An 18,970-nucleotide genomic window follows, 5' to 3' on the forward strand; every position below is an offset into this window, starting at 1 on the left:
GGCCATCAACGCTCTAATGATCGTTGTGTATATCCACATTACCATTGATGGTCTTAGGCCAGCTGTCTTCCCAACGGCCCTTTTACATGCATACAGCAAGTTCTTGGCCCGAGTTATGTTCCTTTTTACATGTGGATTCCAGGTTGAATTTTTATCGAACACTACACCTAGGTGCAGTGCCTGTTCTTCCATATATATCTTGGCCAAAGAGCTTCAGTGATCTCTTTCTCTCTAATTTTCTCCTTCTTGTAAAAGGGACCAGAGTTATCTTGTTCGCATTGACTGATAATTGTTCTTCCCGACACCTGTTCTCCACAAGGTTGAGTGATCTTTGCATGAAGTCCTGGATAACACTCATCACCTTGCCTCGTACCCTAATCATTAGGTCATCTGCGTATCCTTGTGTATAGAAACACTGTTAGTTGAGCATAGCCATGATTTTGTTCACCACGAGGTTCCACTGCAGAGGCGAAAGAACTTCTCCCTGAGCACAGCCTTGGGTGGTCCTAACCATCAGCGTTTCTTCAAACGGGGTTGCTTTTATCGTCCTTCCGTCTAACATGGATTTGATCTATTTGACGACTGTTTTACTCACCTTGCTCTTTTCCAATGCTTTGATCATAGAGTCATTGGTTGTATTGCTGAAGGCTCCTTCTATATCTAGAAATGCTGCCAGTGCAATTTCATTATATTCTAGGCTTTCCTCTAGTTTACAAATGAACTGGTGGAGTGCAACTTCAGTGGAACTGCTAGGTCTATATGCAAACTGATTTTCATGTAACGTTGAGTTCAGTTGCACCGTTCTTCTGATATATTTATCCAGAATTTTCTCCATTGCTTTCAGCATGAAGGAGGTTAAACATAATGGTCTGTATGCTTTGGCTTGGGCATAGTTTGCCCTTCCAGGCTTAGGTGTGAATACTGCTTCAGCTTCAGACCATGATTTTGGCATGTACCGTAAAGCTAGACTAGCTCTGAAGAGGTCTTTCAGGGCATTGACGAGTATCTCCTGTCCTTCCTCAAGGAGTATCGGAAGTATCTCATCTGGCCCCAGAGCCTTTATAGGTCGAAACATGTCGATTGACCATTTTACATGGTTGTGTTTTATTATTCTGTTGGTACAGTTCCAGTCTGCTCTTCAAGCTCTGGTATCTATTCCAACCATTTCTTCTTCTGTCATCTCCTCAGCCTCAGGAAAGTGACACACCATTAGCATCTCCAGCGTGTCCTTCTCCGCCTGAGTAAACGACCCATCTGGTTTCTCCAGTGTCCCCACCTGATTTATATGGGTTACTTTCGGAACCTCCTGGAGCCTTGCTGTTTCAGTGTGTGATTCCACTTTCTCACAGAAGTCTCCAAGATTTTCTTGTTTGCTTTCCATACCTCTAGATTATACCCGGTGAGTTTCCTATGATATATGTCCCACATACCATTTCTAAGTGATATTCTATACAACATCCTAACCTCTTTTTACATTTTGGCTAGTTTGATGTTCCGCTGCCTTACTTTTTTGGTGTTTTTCTTTTCTTTGAGAGGACAGTTGTCATGGAATGAGTCTATAATGGCCTCTTCTTATAGTTCCACTGCCTCATCCAATTTCTTTCTGTCCTCTCACGTTATTTGGAATTTTTTATACAGCCTTCCCTAGAACTTTTCTGTATCCCAGTTAGTTCTTTTTGGGTTTCTGTATATCTCAATCCCACATAGTCTCGCATCTATTGCAAATTGGATGTGCTGGTGGTCTGCCAATGATGGTTTTTCCAGCACCTTCCAGTCTTTAATAAAGTTTAAAATTTGCAATATGTGCAGTGTTTACTGTAATGTCTATTACCTCCCTGCGATTTTTATTTATAAATGTAGGCTTGTTTCCTAGGTTTAGTATCGTCAACTCAGTTCCAGTAATAAACTCTAGTAATGACTCGCCTCTTGCATTGCAGTTCGTGCTGCCCCATGCTGTGTGGTGTGAATTTGCATCTGCTCCAAGGACTAGGTGTTCACCTTTCCTCTTTGCGTTGCAAATCAGGTTCAAAACTTCTTCTGATGGGGGCAGATTAGTTTAGTCATATGGGAGGTATGCGGAGCCTATGGTTATTTCTCTGGGACCTTTCCAATTTCCAAGTTTTATCTTGGCCACCACTAAGTCCTTTGATCAATGTTCCTGCAACAGAAGGAATTTTAGTTTTCTGCTCACAGTAAACATGTTCTAGGCATATTCGATGTGTTATCATACATTAGCTTACCTTCAGATTCTGCCAGTCCTACTCTGCCCTTATCTACCCATGGCTCTTATGAGTCACATCGATAGCCTCGGACTTGAACTTCCTGACAAAATTAGCAACAGCTGATTTTTTTATGTTGTAGGTTGGCCTGTAGAATTTTCAGTACCATCCTTGCCAACGCTAGGTTTTGTTTTTCCCTTAATTACTTGAAATTTGTTCCGCCGAAGTTCAAGCTTGGCCTTATGGCCTCTCTTATTGAGCTCTTCAGAATCTCTTTCATTAAGGGCCAAAAGAATTGTCCTTCCTCCGTTATCAGTAGTTGTTGCATTCAGCATTCTCCACTCTTTCATCGGAAGTTTGGTGTTATGCTGATGTATCCTGACAAGCATGTCATCAGCCTTCATCTTGTCAAATGGAGGAGGAAACTTGATGACCTTTGTAGTATTCAGCACCTTCTTGGCTTCTGCCACCTCCAAATTCTCCCCTTTCCAAGGATTGCAATTGGCCACTGTCTGTTCCAGCCAGCTTTTAGTTCCAGGATTTGTGCAGATCAGTACCATTGCTCTACTTTCCAGCCTTGGAGACGAGGAAGCCTGGAAGGCATCCGTCTGACATCGGTTTCATTTGCCCTATCAGAGCAGATGAAAGTTCCTTCACATCTTCCTCCTTCAGTTTCCCATCTGGAAATGATTTTAGGTATTATAGCTACCTTGATTGAAATGAGTCTTTCCGAAAAGGACATGACCATCTCTTCTTTCTGTTTCTTGGTGGGCCGTTTTGCGGCCGAACTTGATGGCGTACTATCCCCCGACCTTGGCCTTTTGGGCGTTGTCAGAGGGATAGCCTCTCGCCGATCCCTGTTCCTTGGCTGCTCCTCCGTCCAAGTTCCAGCTGCTATTTTGGCTTCCTTCTTCGCTCTCTTCCTTTCCTTGTAATATGCACTGTTGCGAGGTGATCTGTCGATAGAAATCTGTTGATTTTCGATGCAGAAATCTTCAGTTCTGTCTCTACGGATGTTCCTGGTTTGCTTGTGGTAACAGTCTGCTCTACTGGAGTTTTTTTTTTTTTTTTTTTGCCATTTCTTGTTTTGAGTCTGCGACAGCCTGTCCAATTGGGACTTCTGTCTCCATTTTTTCATCTTGAGCTTGCTCCCGGATCTGCTCTACTGGAGCTTCCTTGGCTTCCCTTGATGTCGAAGTTTTTGAAATTGGTTCTTTATAAGCATCCAGATTTCAATCATTAATAGGGTTTTTGCCCCTTCTAGGGTCCTGAGCATTGTTCTCACCATCCGTGGTGAGGCACATAGCCAGACATTGTCTTTCCGCAATTCAAGCTCTCCGTAGCAGAGACCACGCCCCTCAGTCATCCATCCAGCGGTCTGCCCCTGGCCTGAACGTAGCCAGGTTTGTTCCCCCTTCAGTGCCTACTCACGTGGTCTCCACTTGGCATTATCATGACTGAGTTCACAGCCATGACTTCCCCCCTAGGTTGGGATCGCCCCTTTCCCAATCCGCAGCTCGTCCGGGCTACGTAGAGCAAAGTGATGTGTTGGTTCCAGCACCCCGCAGTGAGCCTTCACCTCAGTCACCAGCCCCATTTCACCTGAACCACCGTATCACCCATGTGGAGGAAACATGGATGCCTTTCTGGCATGTGTGGGCGAGGCCTCCACTTCCAAGCCTTGACTTGGGCTAGTAACAAAATATATAGGTCAATTTTCCACAAATATTTCAATTTGTCATTCAGTAGACTGAAGAGTGACACACACACAAAATTTGTGATGGTTTCAAGGTAAAACTTCAAATCAAGTGTGATCCTGTAAAGAAACAGGTCTTGCAAAGCAGGTAGCAAATCCACAATGAAAAATCAAATGAGTCGTATGCGCGAACAAACGTCTTATGTTACATTCCCTACATATTTAGAAAAATGGCAATAAAGATGATTGTTGACCGCGGGACATTGCTATGCGAGAGAATGTAACATACACTTTTGTTCCGTAAACCAACAGGTTAGAAGTGCACGCGCTCACTCTTTCGCACATAATGGATGCATACAGAGGAGAATAGTATTATTTGAATATTTTAGTCTAATTATAATGATTTGGTGCGTACAAATAATGTTCCATTAAATATAAAACGTAATTAAACTTGCTTCTTTACAGTGGTTAAGATTATTGTCGAGCGCTCGCGCGGGAAACGATGTAACATAGACTTCTGTTCCATTATTTTTCAAGTGCATTTCTCTTCATAATTTCCGGAATATTATAGCCATCTGTTGAGATATGCTCAAACTACCTACAAATACAGATCGAGGACACATCATAGATGTTTGTTCGCGCATACGACTCAAATGTAGCACACCGAACCTTACAGAATGACACTCGGATTGCAAAAGAAAACAGTGATGTTCATGTCATTACTGTTGACTTGCAGCAATGTTTACCAACACCTCATCTGAATGTTGGTGATACTTTTTATAAAAGACAGTTATGGACATTTAATTTTGGAGTGCATAAAGAAGCTAATAATGAAGTTTACATGTATATGTGGTCAGAGGAAGTGGCCGTAAGGGGAGCAGATGACATTATTTCTTGTATTAACCAGTATATTATGATCATAGTGCCGAATGATGATCAACATTTAATTCTGTATTCTGATTCAGCTTTTTCCCAAAATAAGAACATTAATTTAATAAGTTTCTGGTCTCATCTTGTTCAGGCTAACAAATTTGACATTATAGAGTATAAGTATCTAGTTCCTCTCATACATATCTCCCCTGTGACAGGGATTTTGGGTTGATTGAAAAAAAGTTAAGGGCTGTTTCTTGTGTTTTTGTGCTGGATGAATGGATTTAGTAAAATGAGCTACAGTAAGAATGCCATGTCAAGTAGTAAAAATGACGTGATAAGTTTGTAAGCACTCAACCTTTGCTAGAAAAAGAATGGTATCTATAAATCAGCAAAGAGTAATAATTAGTAAAGTCGGTCCCATGGCATAGGGGTAGCGTGCCTGCCTCTTACCCGGAGGCCCCGGGTTCGATTCCCGGCCAGGTCAGGAATTTTTACCTGGCCCTGAGGGCTGGTTCGAGGTCCACTTAGCCTATGTGATAAGAATTGAGGAGCTATCTGACGGTGAGATAGTGGCCCGGTCTAGAAAGCCAAGAGGATTCGTCGTGCTGAACACACGGCACCTCGTAATCTCTAAATTTTGCACTATTGAGAATCTTCCACCGTTTTGATACTTTATTTTGCCTTTTGGCAAATTTTTTATTTATATGTTAACAGTACATGTTTCGTTCCTTGTTTAGGAACATCCTCAGCTGTTATAGTGGCTTAGGTGAATGGTTAAAATTTTAAAAATACATAGATTTACAAATACATTGATTCACTTAAAAACTAAATACGAATTAATATCATCTATCTTAATTTTAACCATTCACCTAAGCCACTGTAACAGCTGAGGATGTTCCTAAACAAGGAACGAAACATGTACTGTTAACATATAAATAAAAAATTTGCCAAAAGGCAAAATAAAGTATCAAAACGGTGGAAGATTCTCAATGGTGCAAAATTTAGTGATTAAATTTTGATACGGAAAATGAAGCTGATTACTTGCAACCTCGTAATCTGCCGGCCTTTGGGCTGAGCAGCGGTTGCTTGGTAGGTCAAGGCCCTTCACGGGGTGTAGTGCCATGGGGGGTGGGGGGTGGTGTACTAATTAGTAAAGTTTCAAGCATACTAATTAAGAAAGATGAACCATTGAACCATTTAAGTATTTTTTTTTAAATATTCATAAGTTACAGACATGATATAGGCTTTTGGGCTTATGCCGTGTCAAGAAATTAAGGTGAAATTTTTGACGTGTTGCAGAGAACTCTGCTCTGCGTCATCAGAAGGAAATCTCGACTGTCCACGAGAAAGGCTTCTTAAGCAATGGGCTTTTGAATTTAGACGTTATTATAGAAGTGGAAATGGTACGTTCATTCGTCACCAGATGGCTCCCAGGACATGGCAACATTCATATGTTATTGTTGAGGAATATGATTGTGTTGACATTAACAAAAGGAACAGTATTGGTGGTCGGCGATCGCATGCTAGTATTGAGCTACCACAAAAGTACAATGGATCCCCTGTGGGTGGCTGATGTAGACAAAGAATTCACCCATGGTATCCCCTGCCTGTCGTAAGAGGCGACTAAAAGGGGCAACCAAGGGATGTTCAAATTAGAACCATGAAACTACTTGTGATTAGTACCACTACACGGGGACCACCATGAGTCGCTTTTACTTGTACGTAGTACCACTATATTGGGTACCAAATAGGTTTGTGATTAGTAGCAAATGAGAGCGCGATGGCTTTTACAGTACCTGTGATTAGTAGCACTATATGAGTGACACCATGGGATGAGGGAACCCATGGTTCTGGCTTGCCTATGGTTAGTACCCACTAGATGAGGAACACCACGGGATAGTACGAGTCCCTGTGGTTAGTGCCCTTATGTGATGAACACCATAGGTTTGCGTTGCGTGTAAATGGTGCCGCAATGTGCAAAACAGTGTAGGTGTGTAATGCATGTGCGTATTTTGTTACCTGTGAGTAGTACCATAATGTGTGGAATACCATGAGTCTACGCTACTCTTCATTAGTACCGCAACATGACAAATACCATGGTTCTACTTTCCTAGCGATAAGTACCATTGTGACGAGGCCACTGTCTTGGATTTTTGGACCCCTTTCGACTACAAGTATCATCGATTCGGTATTGTGCTATAGGACCAGTCCCTTGGTTAGTAATGCTATTGTTCTACGCCAGCTTCTGAGCATCTGAGGCATTATGGGTCATTTCCACTGATCGTTTTAAGTTCATATCCATCCATTCATTCTTCATCCTCACGTTTTGAATTGTGGTCAGTGAATGTTTTTGGGCTTTTAATTTGTCATTTCATTTAGTCTTATTTCGTACCATTAGGGGCCGATGACCTAGATGTTAGGCCCCTTTAAGCAAGCAGCAGCATCATCAAAGTACTATGGTTCAAGGCCAACAAATCCAGCAAAGCTTAAGGACTTGCTTGAGCTGCTTGAATATGTCGCTCCAAGATATCACCAGTATTACAGAGAACTGACAGCTGGCAATGGCCAAGAAGTGGCTGAGGATTTCTTCTTCAGTGCATTAGAATATTACCCATATGACTGATTATTGTTCCATGAGGGAAAGTTATGTCATATCCCAAAATAACTCTGCAGCATGTTTGTTTCTAGTTTACTGGATATAAAACACCGTTTTTTGTATTGTATGATCATAAAATAAAGTTTGGTTATGAATCTAAGGTAAACTATTATTTATAGCTAAGTCATGCAAAAGTCAATTTTCTTCAGTTTTTATGTTCCTATTTTTCCAAGCACCTATCATTTTTAATACAGTTCTATTGTATGCTATTGGTAATTTAAAGGTACTACATTGAGATAAAATAATGAAACAAATTTTATGGTATAGTTTTTGTTTCTTGACATTTGCAAAAGTTTATTTATCTCTGTTCTGACAAAATGTTGGTTATCCCGTTTCTGCGAGCACCCATTCAATTGCACATTATAATTTACCCGAGGTGTCACATTCCCTACGATCTCTTCTGAGATTCACACTACTGATGACCACCTTTGAATGTTGGCATCTCTGTATACCAGCGTTTGATACAAAAGCGTTTTAATTTAGTGTTAGAAGTTATACCTGTGGCATGGACAGAGATTGCAGATATGCTGTTACCAAATGGTCATACAGTGCACAGTAATTTAGAGTTTCCTGTAAAACTATGAACTTTCTGTGTCCTCTTTGAAAATAGCAAGGCTTTATCTGGTATGATCTGCACAGATAATTATGTTGGATGAAGCTCGTATGGCTAATTTATATGCATCACTGTGCATTGGTAAGACTTCTCAGAGATGTTACGGATAGTAGTATTCATTTTGGAGAAAAAATAATCGTACAATCATACTTGGAAGAGATTTCAGATCTTGACAGTGCCTCTACATGTCTCTAAACAAAGAATAATTCAAAATTGTATTTAGTTTTCCCCACTTTGTTCAGAATGAAAGGTATTTCAGCTGTCTGGAAACTTATGCACAAAACCAGATGGTTTTGAATTCTCTGATATTTTTATTATTATATTTTTTTTTATCAAATTGGTAATGGTGTTTACTGTCACTTAAACAATGAGTCTTCAGAGTTTTCCACCTTTACACATTTGCCATTCAGGATAATAGCGGAAGAGGATTTTAAATCTTTCAGGTGATGTATTTTCTCTAAATTTATTATTCCTGTCCCCGAAAGACGAAAACTGTGATGAAATCAATGTTTAAATAAAAACTGCAATGAAATCGATGCTCTTTATTTTATAAACCTTATACCTGGTGCTATTGTGATTTTATTAAGAAATTTAAATGCTTCTCAAGGTCTTTTAAATGGGGTACGTTCAATTGTAGGAAATGTGGATGACAACTGTCCAGGGATTGAAATCATTACTAGTAAAAGGGAGGTCAAAAAACTCTTGATGTCATTAATTAATCTAACACCATCAGACACAGCACTTCCTTTTTCCTTCAAAAGACTAAAATTTCCTATTTGTTATGGTTTTTGTTTGATGATCAACAAAGTACAAGGGCAAACTTTAGATTGTATTTGTATCTCTACCCGGGCCAGTATTTACTCATGGCCAGTTGTATGTCACAGTGTCTCGAGTTTGAAATCGCGAACTGTACCTAAAGGTCATACTAAATACATTATATAAATAAGTGCTTTAAATCAAGCTTAAATGCATTGAATAACAGATCCATTACCTATCGTATGCAGTAAACAGGATTATAAATTAGTTTTATCATTAAAAATATGCTGTTTATTTCTAAAGCATCTTTTAAAAAATCCCATCCATCAAATTTCAATGGGGTCATTGTTGTTTGGATTAAATGAATTTTGTATCTGAATAATGGGCCTTGATGAATGGTTACAGTAACATCCGTAATGATCCCATTGATTAGTTAGTCCTCTATCCTCATCTCCAGGCTGAGTAGCTCGGACAGTAGAACGCTGGCCTTCTGAGCACAACTTGGCATGTTCAATCTCGGCTAAATCTGGTGGTATTTAAAGGTATTCAAATTCCTCAGCCTTGTGTCAGTAGATTTACCGGCACATTTAAGAACTCCTGTGGGAAAAAATTGCTGCACCTCGGTGTCTCCGAAAGCTGTGAAAGTAGTTAGTGCAATGTAAAATCAATAACATTATTATTAATCCTTGCTTTAGATTCTGGAAATAGCATAAGTTAATTCTGCTGAAGGAATTCCAGGTAACTATCGTTTTAACAAAACTCTGCAGCTGCAAGTTATAGCTTAGAGAATGGATTGATCATTCCAGATTCAGTAAAATTGCCACTGAGGACGACATCATTTTAACTGCAGTATTTTGTTTGAAAACTAAGACATAACCTGCTTATTATATGCAGTTTGTTATTGAAATAAAGATGGGGAACTATTTTGTTTAGCTTGCATAATAGTTCATGTGATGAAACCTCTGCTGTTGAATCTTCACCAGTCCTACCTGGTGCTCTGCTAGTTTTCTTACGACTGAAATGAAATGGTATGGAACTCAGGTCATTTCATAGTATGTGTTTTATTTTGAGACCTGTGTTTCTATACATAGATATTGTAATATAAAATTTCTTTTAAACCTTTGTTTCAAATACACTGCCTATTTCCATTTATTATAGGGTTAAAAAAATGATTGTCGGGTTTTCATGATTTTGTTTTAAAAACAATGGAAAAAGTTGTTGTTGTTATTATTATTATTATTATTATTATTATTATTATTATTATTATTATTATTGCAGCGATGGCTACACAAACTCTCAAAGTTTTGTTCTGCATCGGCTATAGTGACATCGGTTACCATCAGGTGGCAGCTACAGCAGTATTTATAAAATGTCTGTCAGCTGTAAGGAGAAGCCGTTTTGTACTCTTGAATATCATCGATATTGGTCTGTTGCCATAGTCCAGCACCATTTTGGAACGAAATATGGGAAGGACCATCCCTCCGACAACTGTTCGCAGATGGTGCGCTCAATTTGTGGTTACAGGTTGTTTGTGTAAAGGGAAAAGCAGTGGGCCTCCCTCTGTGTCAGAAGCGGGAGTGAAACAGAGCAGGAGCGCTAATCTCCATAACCCTAAGAAATCTACTACAACAGACAGCACGGAACTGAATGTACCTCAAACCACATTATGGTGTGTGTTACGAAGGCGACTGAAGATAAAGCCATATCACTTACAGTTGCATCAAGCAACAGGTAATGACAAAGTCCTGCATTCAAATTTTTGCATCACTCTGCAAGAATGTTGTGAAGGTGATGATGGTTTTCGTGACAGACTAGTTTTCACCAACAAAGCAACCTTCCTTGTGAGTGGAAAATTGAATAAACAAAATGTTTGAATTTGGGGAGCAAAAACCCTCATTGTTATGTGGAACATGTGTGTGACTCCCCAAAGGTAAATGTGTTCTGTGCTGGCCCATTCTTCAATGGACAGGGTCATGGCTGACTTACCTGGGCATGCTTAAAGAATGTCTGTTACCCTAGTTGAGTGATGACAGGGATGATAACATGGTGCACCACCTCATTTCCACAGAGAGGTCTGAATTTTTTTAAATCCAAGAAGTGCCACAACGATGGATCAGATGCAGAATGGATTGTGATCAGATGCTCTTACCCTGGCCACCACATTTACCATATTCAACACAGTGTGAGGATACTTTAAAGATAGTGTTTTTTCCTCCTCTACCAGTGAATATTCTCGATATGAAGCACTGCAGATGAAATTCGGTAGATTATAACTAATGAGAAGGGAACTTGCGTGATAAATACTATCAGATGGAAAGAGTGACAGGAAAATGTGTATCAGTTTTAGTGAATAGGTTGCTATGACCAAAAGTAATTTGTTCAGCCTTCCTAAACATCACTGCTGACATGTTGGGGCACGTGAGGGAAGAGATGGACTATGGAGTAGATGTGTGTAGAATGACAAAGGGAATTTGTAATGAGCATTTGTAATGTATGTAAAAAAATTCTGTGATTACAATGCGCAATAAAACAATATTCGTATTTCTATGTCGATTGCACTGTGTATTATGATTTTTTGAAACCCCGACAATCATTTTGAATAACCCTGTATTTAATGAATTTATTTTATGAATTTATGAATTTCATGAATTTATTTATTGAATTTATTCCAGAAACTATTTGCAAGTGAAGGATGTAACATGGTAGTCCCATTAAGTTGCAGGCACTTCAGGCAATTTTTTCTGCCTATCATGGGAATTATATATCAATAAATAGCACATACAGGTTTCAGACTCGTGGTACCTGTCATAGAATATTGTATTAATAATTTCCTTCTCTCTCAGTTATGTTACCAGTAATTAGGGATGGGCTTGAGCGCAGCTCGAGCTGATGACATCACAGCTCGATGTAGGTCGAGCAGTGCTCGAGCAGGAGTATGGCCCGCCATCTATGAGTGATTTCCTTGTACTAAATCAGTTGCGTGGCAATCTTCTTTGCTCTTTGATGTCAAATACTGCATGTTCGTGATAATAAAATAAGTTTATATCAAAATATACTGAATTATTAATGACTAATCCACTAGAATTACAAGGACATAATACCAGCCCTATATGTTCAGTGATGCATTTTCACAACATGTAATATCTACAGATTGTGAGATGTAATTTTAAAAATCCTGAAAGTTCAGTTATATTCTATCGGACTCAGGATTTGTGTTCTGTTCAATTTTCTTATTATTATTACTATTCTCCCTCCTTTCCCTTTTCCTAATTAGCATATTCAGCAGCAAAATAATTATAAATTGAATGGATATAAGTTAAATATCGAAGCTTCTGTCATACCAATGGTGTATTGTATATAAACACGTCTTCGTGTAGGAGAAATAGTATCATAGCTCTATAATAAAACTGAAAAGAATATGTTATTGAAATGATGCATCCAATGATCAGAAGAACCAGACATGGAAGTAGCGACCAAATGACAGAAAAACCACAGAAATGTTGTCACTATGCAGAGCTCATCTTCATGTTGAGCAGTCGGTTAAATTTGATTACAAAAATTTATTCTGTTCATATATGGCTTTAATAAACTAATGTGTCCTCTAAGACTTGTGGTACGTCCGTACTTCTGTAGAAAGATCGCTAATTACTCTACTACAATGTAATGCTGGAATGTGAAGACCAAAGAGAATGAGTGAAGACGGAGGTGTAGCTCGAGTCAAGACACACGTCCTGCTAAGAGTGCATGCATGCCTACGTGATGAGGGAATTCTGTGCTGCTCGATCTTGCTCGACCAAGCTCGACACACCAGTTTGCGACGTCAGCACTCGAGCCTACTCGAGCAGGCGATCGAGTGGCACGTCCCAACTAGTAATACAAAATATGATTCCCCCCGCTACATTCTGCCTGGTAGCAGTTTGATACAGGGGTGGAGAATATTAAGAGTGAAGATTTTTTAAATTCAAGTGCCCTTTGCTTGTTTATAGTTCCTAATGTTACTGAATTCATTGTTCGCAGTGGTAACATGAACACCAAAGGAAAAAATAATTTCTGTAAAATATATTTATCTGTAGAAAAATCATTTTATTAATCACATTAGAATTATAGCTATAATCAAGAAATGGAAAGGGAACAAAGTAGAAACAAAATAAAAATTATACACACAATGACATATTGGAATGGAAAGAGGGAGTGACAGAAAGGAGACATTGACAGATATCAGTAAAGGAGTTGGGCAAGGTCTTCTAGCTCTATTTCTTTTCAGCCTCCAGCGAGTTTGTTTCTTCTTCCCGGGTGCATTAAGGGACGGGCAGTGACACTCGCTGAAGGGGCCATCTCAATATGTCGTCAGTCTTTATGGGAACTGTGATATAGGAGGTAAGCCAGGTAAATACAACAAAAGAGAAGAAATACAAAAGGAAAATAGGAGCTCAGTAAGTACGGTAGATTTCAACTAATGAAAAGGGAACTTACTTGATAAATACTATCAGATGGAGAAAGTGACAGGAAAAAGTGTATCAGTGCTAGTGAATGGGTTGCTAGGACCAAAAATAATTTGAGAAGGAACCACGTTTATTGCAAGATTTCAAACTACCATAATCTAATATTCCAAACAGTTTAGATACATTCTATAGAAATGTTTGGGAATAAAAAAATGGAGGGTGCAAAACGTAACTGGGTATTTCAGAGAGAGTTGTTTTCAAGCCATTAATATTAACTGGGTAATATTGATGTCCCAGTCATTTCGCAAATCTTAATTTTCTTTCTTAGTACAGATATTGTCTTAAATTTTTCTCAGTTTTTTGCTTGCCATTGATCCTTTTTTTCATTTGCTGTAGGATGAATTTAAGATCTAGAGTTATGACTGTGTCTAAACACATGGTTGTGAACTTAAAGCAGTGTACACCCTGTATTTAGTCTCCATGTTGAGATTTGTTATTGGGTGAAGGGTGGCTTGTCACAGCTGACTGTATACTGTTGAGATCTCAACACTTGAGTGTCTTTTCTTTTTCTAATTCCTCCCGAGAGTGTGATGATAAAAGGAGCATCATGTACCAAATTATTCAGCTATTAATGTGTAAGAGAGAATAACACCTGTCTCTTCTGAATATACAACCAGACACATCCTTTGTTTCAAGATCTCTAGTGTGATGAAGTTTAGTCCAGCAGGATTTTTAAAAACACAGATCGAGAGGTTTCAGGGTGCAGTATATGATAAACTACTATTGTTATATACCGATTCTGAGTTACAAAATTTACATCCTGTTCTTTAAATTTTGCAATAAATATGAAGGCTTGCTTCCCTTGGACATCTATGCATTGAGTGACCTTTTCTTTACATTCTGTTACTTATTCATGATAGAAATTTCTTTATATTTTTAATGGTTTCAGGTCCTCCATTGCTCAGATTGGAGAATTCTTACGCATGAAGGGTGCCAACATTGTGGACAATGGTGCGCAAGGTTCATTAGTGGAAGCAGCAGGCACAACTGCACGTCCATGTGCTCGATGTGGGAAAGCATTTGCAAGTCTGGAGGAACTACATAATCATGCTCCGTACTGCCAAGAAAGTAACGATACTAATGGTGATAAGAATGGTGGGGGTGGGAGTTACTTTGCGTGTGACATATGTGGAAAACCTTTCAAAAGAAAAGAGCACTTGTTTCAACACCGTAAGCTACATACAGGTGAAAGACCCTATGTTTGTAGTTCTTGTGGGAAGGCTTTCAGCCGGAAGGAACACTTGGTTCGGCATGCAGTATCTCATACTGGACAGAAGATGCACGCCTGTGAAATGTGCGGTAAATCATTCAGCCGCAAGGATAACCTTCACAAGCATCGTAAAACTCATGGTATTGCAGGCCCTTATATTTGTGAAACTTGTGGTAAATCTTTTGTAGTGAAACATTATTATGTTATGCACCGTGGCAGTCATGTTGCTTGTTCTACGAGTGGAGGTAGTGCAGAAGAAGGTGGTGGAGGTGCTGGTGGTGGTACTAGTGCTGCAAGTTTGGATAATCCCCTGCCATACAAGTGTGATATTTGTAACAAAGGGTTTGCAATGAAACAGTACCTGATGACCCACAAACAACGTCACCGGAACAAGAATCCTCCAAACGCAGCAACAGCCCTTCAGACTGTATCTCAGCAACAGCAGCAGCAGGCTACTGTGCAGCTGGATGGCAGTGTTGTTGAAGCACACCCTGTTGCCTTAACTCATAATAATTCCCCTCTAACAACAATCAATAATTCAGCATTGCTAGCTCCTAACATTTTGCATCATGTGGCTGCAACACCTACTGGTGGTGCCACAGGGCCTAATAATTCAGCAGCAGCAGCAGCTATGATACAGGTATCTTCAGCTGCCACCGCCTATTTGTGTGCTCCTACAAACGAATTGCTGGAAACATATAGACGTTTGCATTCCACGTGATAAGTGCAGTAGTTTCATGTTCTCATATTTGTACTTGAAAGTTTTGTCATAGATGTGAGATCATGGTCATTATTTTATCATTGTATTCAGCGGTAGAATACAGAATTATATCATATTGTGGGCTATTGTTCTGGAAGCTGTCCTCTTTTTGCTGTCTACGTTCTGACTAGCATTCAGAATCAGCTGCAGTTCCCTTGGAGAAATGTTGGGAACTAGGGGACTTTCCAGTGCATTTCTGCCTATATCTGAGTCTTAAAACCATCACACAAGTGCTAGTTAGTGTTGGGCTGCAGTTTAAAAATAATTCAAATGTGAGTCAATTCTGATCAGTATTTTCAATGCCTTATTTCATAGATAATTACTGGGCTTTGATTCTACTGTTTGTTTTGACACACGTCAAAGAATGCATGAAATAACTTATTTCATGTTTGAAATCTATGCAGCTTCCTATGAAGCTTTGGTTCTACTGTTAATTGTTTTGACACACATCTAATAATACATGAAATAACTTATTTCATGTTGGAAATCTGTGCAGCTTCCTATGGAGCTGCATCACTCATGAAATACTAGTGTGTTTTGACGCTGGGTAAGGGGCCAGCGCCTCATAGCACTATATTCACCATATGCCAGATGTGTGCCTAAGGCTGAAGGATTTAAAAACAAAGAAAAGTAATGTTTTTATATAAAAACATTGTTTTAAGAGTCATTAGTGAGTAGGCAGTTTTATAAAAACAAAGAATTTCCTTCACTAAAGTTACATTTTCTACTCAGCATTTAATGTTCAATTTGTGATAACAGACGTGGTTACGGTGTTTCTTACCTCAGCGATTTATCCTCCCCTCTAAAATATTATATATATGTATATACAGTATATAATCTAGTTTAAGTTACCATAAATTTATTATAATCACCTTTCCACTCACTTGTGTCTTGCAGTAATGCTAAAAATGAAATGATGTATGTATATGATTTTACCCCATTTTAAATAAGCCTAAGGAAATTTTCATTGACTAAATGAACTCATTGAAGTCATGAGTGGTTTTGTTGAAGCAAATAGTGATAAATTGGAAACTCTGTTTTAATGCAATTATTTGATATGAGTATTACATTGTTTTTGTTTATAGCTATATTAAAGTGAAATTCCAATCATGACATTCAGTTACATTTAGAAAGTAGAGATAACATGATAAAAACTTTGTATGGATTTTAATGTAAAGGAAATACCTCTGGAAAGCAAAGTTAACATTTAGATTCATAGTTAGAGAAAGGAATAGTTGAATATCTTTAATTGTTGTTGATCACGAGATTTTTTTTTTTTTTTTTTTTCAGATCTGATTGTAATTTTTACGGCTTAAAAGTTTCTTTCCTTTTCTTTCATGTTCATTAACCATCACCTCTTCCATATTCTTTTTATCATGTTCTCTCTGTTCAGTGGTATTTATTGTTTAAATCTATTTTTGTCCAGCATTTATGGATTTTTATTTTTTATATAAGTTTACTTCAGCTGTGATTTGATTTCTAGAACTTGTGGCCTGTGTAAAAGGTGCAAGTTTGAGATGAATGTTGTTTCTGATACCAGAAATTAGAGCTACATTATATTTATATATATTTTGGCAATTAGGAACTTCATTAATCATAGATGTTTTCTGTAGAAAAGCTTTTCAGTTGAAGGTCTCAGATTGGCTGAAAATCATTTCTATAAATTTCACTGTAATAACACCATACTGAAAGTACAGTTGCTAAGAAAAAATACATTATTTTGGATTGTTCTTAACATGTAGCATTTTGTAGGTTTCTTTCCCTTAACCTGATATTTTCTGTCCTGTAATATGTTATCAGTATGAAATCTGTGATTGGAATGAAATGTCTTTTTAAATTTTTGTCATAATATTGCCGAACATATCATTACAAATCAGGGAATCTTCTACTATGAATACACATTTCACTGGGCCATGTTATGCACATGAAAATGTCATACATTTTCAGGATCAAGTACTGTACCCTAAATTATCTTAGATACTCTCTTTGGACCATAGTACAGGACACTAGGAAACAGAATTTTATGACTGCCCATTGTGGATTAAGTTGTAGTGTTGATTAATTTGACAGTGATAGAGTATTGTCCCTTGTGTTCACACTTCCAAGGTTTTCTTTGTTTTTTAAATTAATTTTGACTAATTGCATTTAGAATCTAGAAAACCAAAATAAAGCTATAGGAAATTACACTGTATCTTAAATGAAATATGCCATGACCAGTTTGTTCGCAATAGCTTGCACAGGACACTTCACTGATGACTAATGTTGAGTATTTGACATCCTTAGTTCATAATTGTAGCAAACTCTTTTCTAAAGTTTACTCTGAAGTAACACTACATCTGATTCCTAGTATTTCTAGCATGCTGAAAATATATTCTGTGTTGGAAACAAAGAATAGTATACATTATAATAAAGCGAAGACTGGCACTTTTCTTTTGTGCTCTCAACAGTTATCTAGGACCATTAAGCTAGGTCAGTTAAGTCACATACCGTAGAAGTCCGCTATAGCGAGAACTCCGTTGTAAAGACAGCTTTTTTCTATCCCTTCAATAAAGCTATATTAGACCGTGTATTATCCTTCAGAAACAGTGAGAACCCTATCACGGATGCATCCGTTATTATGATCGATTAAGCATGCATATTTTTTATCATTATCAGTATTTATGCACTTCGAACTCGAAGGCTATATCGGATTCGATTAATAATACTCGTCGACTGGTGTTCTATAAGCACAATTCGAAATGAAAGAGAATACGTTTCCGCAATGCGTAAATAACTTGGCCAATAGCAGTAGTTAATTCATTAAAAATGGAGGCTGAAGTAAACGGTCGCTTAATTTTAAAACTATGTGCTGTAATTAAGCAAGAATGTGATACACCTCAAAATACGGCGCATAGTGGATGACGGATTTCGGAGGTTAGTTTCTTCGGTGAAACCTTGTTAGGCGCTTTTGCAGGTTACAAGGAAAGATAATGTGTCAAGTGAGAAAAAGTACTGTTGGACACCCGAATAAGAATTATCCAACACGAATATGTGGACATTTGATACGGTTTTCTTTTTGCGACGTGCGTGCATTTTTTGTTGTGTATGCACGGGTACAGTGAAAGATATAGGCTATCTACCTTTTTTAAACATGCAATGAGAGTATTAAAAGGCGTGAAAGAGACGAGAGAAGAAATATGAAAACCTTTTCCACTGGGGCTTGTTAAATAAAAATGGTGTATTAAAAAGTATGTAAAACACCTAACGCATATAAAAACGTCTGCAGTGGGGCCACATAAAAGTATCAGCGCATTATTTCAGATCACACACTTTCTAAAGCAAATATATATTTCGGACCAGTGGGTTAAACATTGTTTTCTGGCCACACACTTCGACCATGAATTTGGAAATTAAACTCGGCCATGTGCGAGAGAAATGACGTGGACTGTCATCTTGAATGTGACAACGCTTCGATAGATTTGAGTCAAAACTCGAAGGTGCGAGTTTCAAGATACGTGCCACAGTTGAAAGATTCAGATGCCTGTCCACTTCCTGGATATTGTCTTCATTAGTAAGCAATTTCATGACTTTTTCAGTATCTATAACGGGGCTGCCACAAGATAAATATGCACCATGCTAGTCAACTTCACACGATTATGTTCCTAATCCTTACTTGGTCTATCACGCGACAAATATTCGCTACCCT

General features: G+C 38.4%; 1 protein-coding gene across 2 annotated transcripts in view; it reads left to right on the top strand.

The window, feature by feature from the left end:
* Nucleotides 1–17,020, top strand: part of LOC136864443 (uncharacterized) — a 106,856-nt gene extending 89,836 nt beyond the window's left edge. For both annotated transcript variants that reach the window (XM_067141444.2, XM_067141446.2), the window contains exon 6: nucleotides 14,205–17,020. In XM_067141444.2, coding sequence (XP_066997545.2) covers nucleotides 14,205–15,246 — 1,042 coding nt within the window. In that variant the 3' untranslated portion in view covers nucleotides 15,247–17,020. The remainder of the gene's footprint in view (nucleotides 1–14,204) is intronic.
* The last annotated feature ends 1,950 nt before the right edge of the window (nucleotides 17,021–18,970 follow it).

This window comes from Anabrus simplex, chromosome 2 (genome assembly GCF_040414725.1).
Source record: "Anabrus simplex isolate iqAnaSimp1 chromosome 2, ASM4041472v1, whole genome shotgun sequence".
NCBI lineage: Eukaryota > Metazoa > Arthropoda > Insecta > Orthoptera > Tettigoniidae > Anabrus > Anabrus simplex.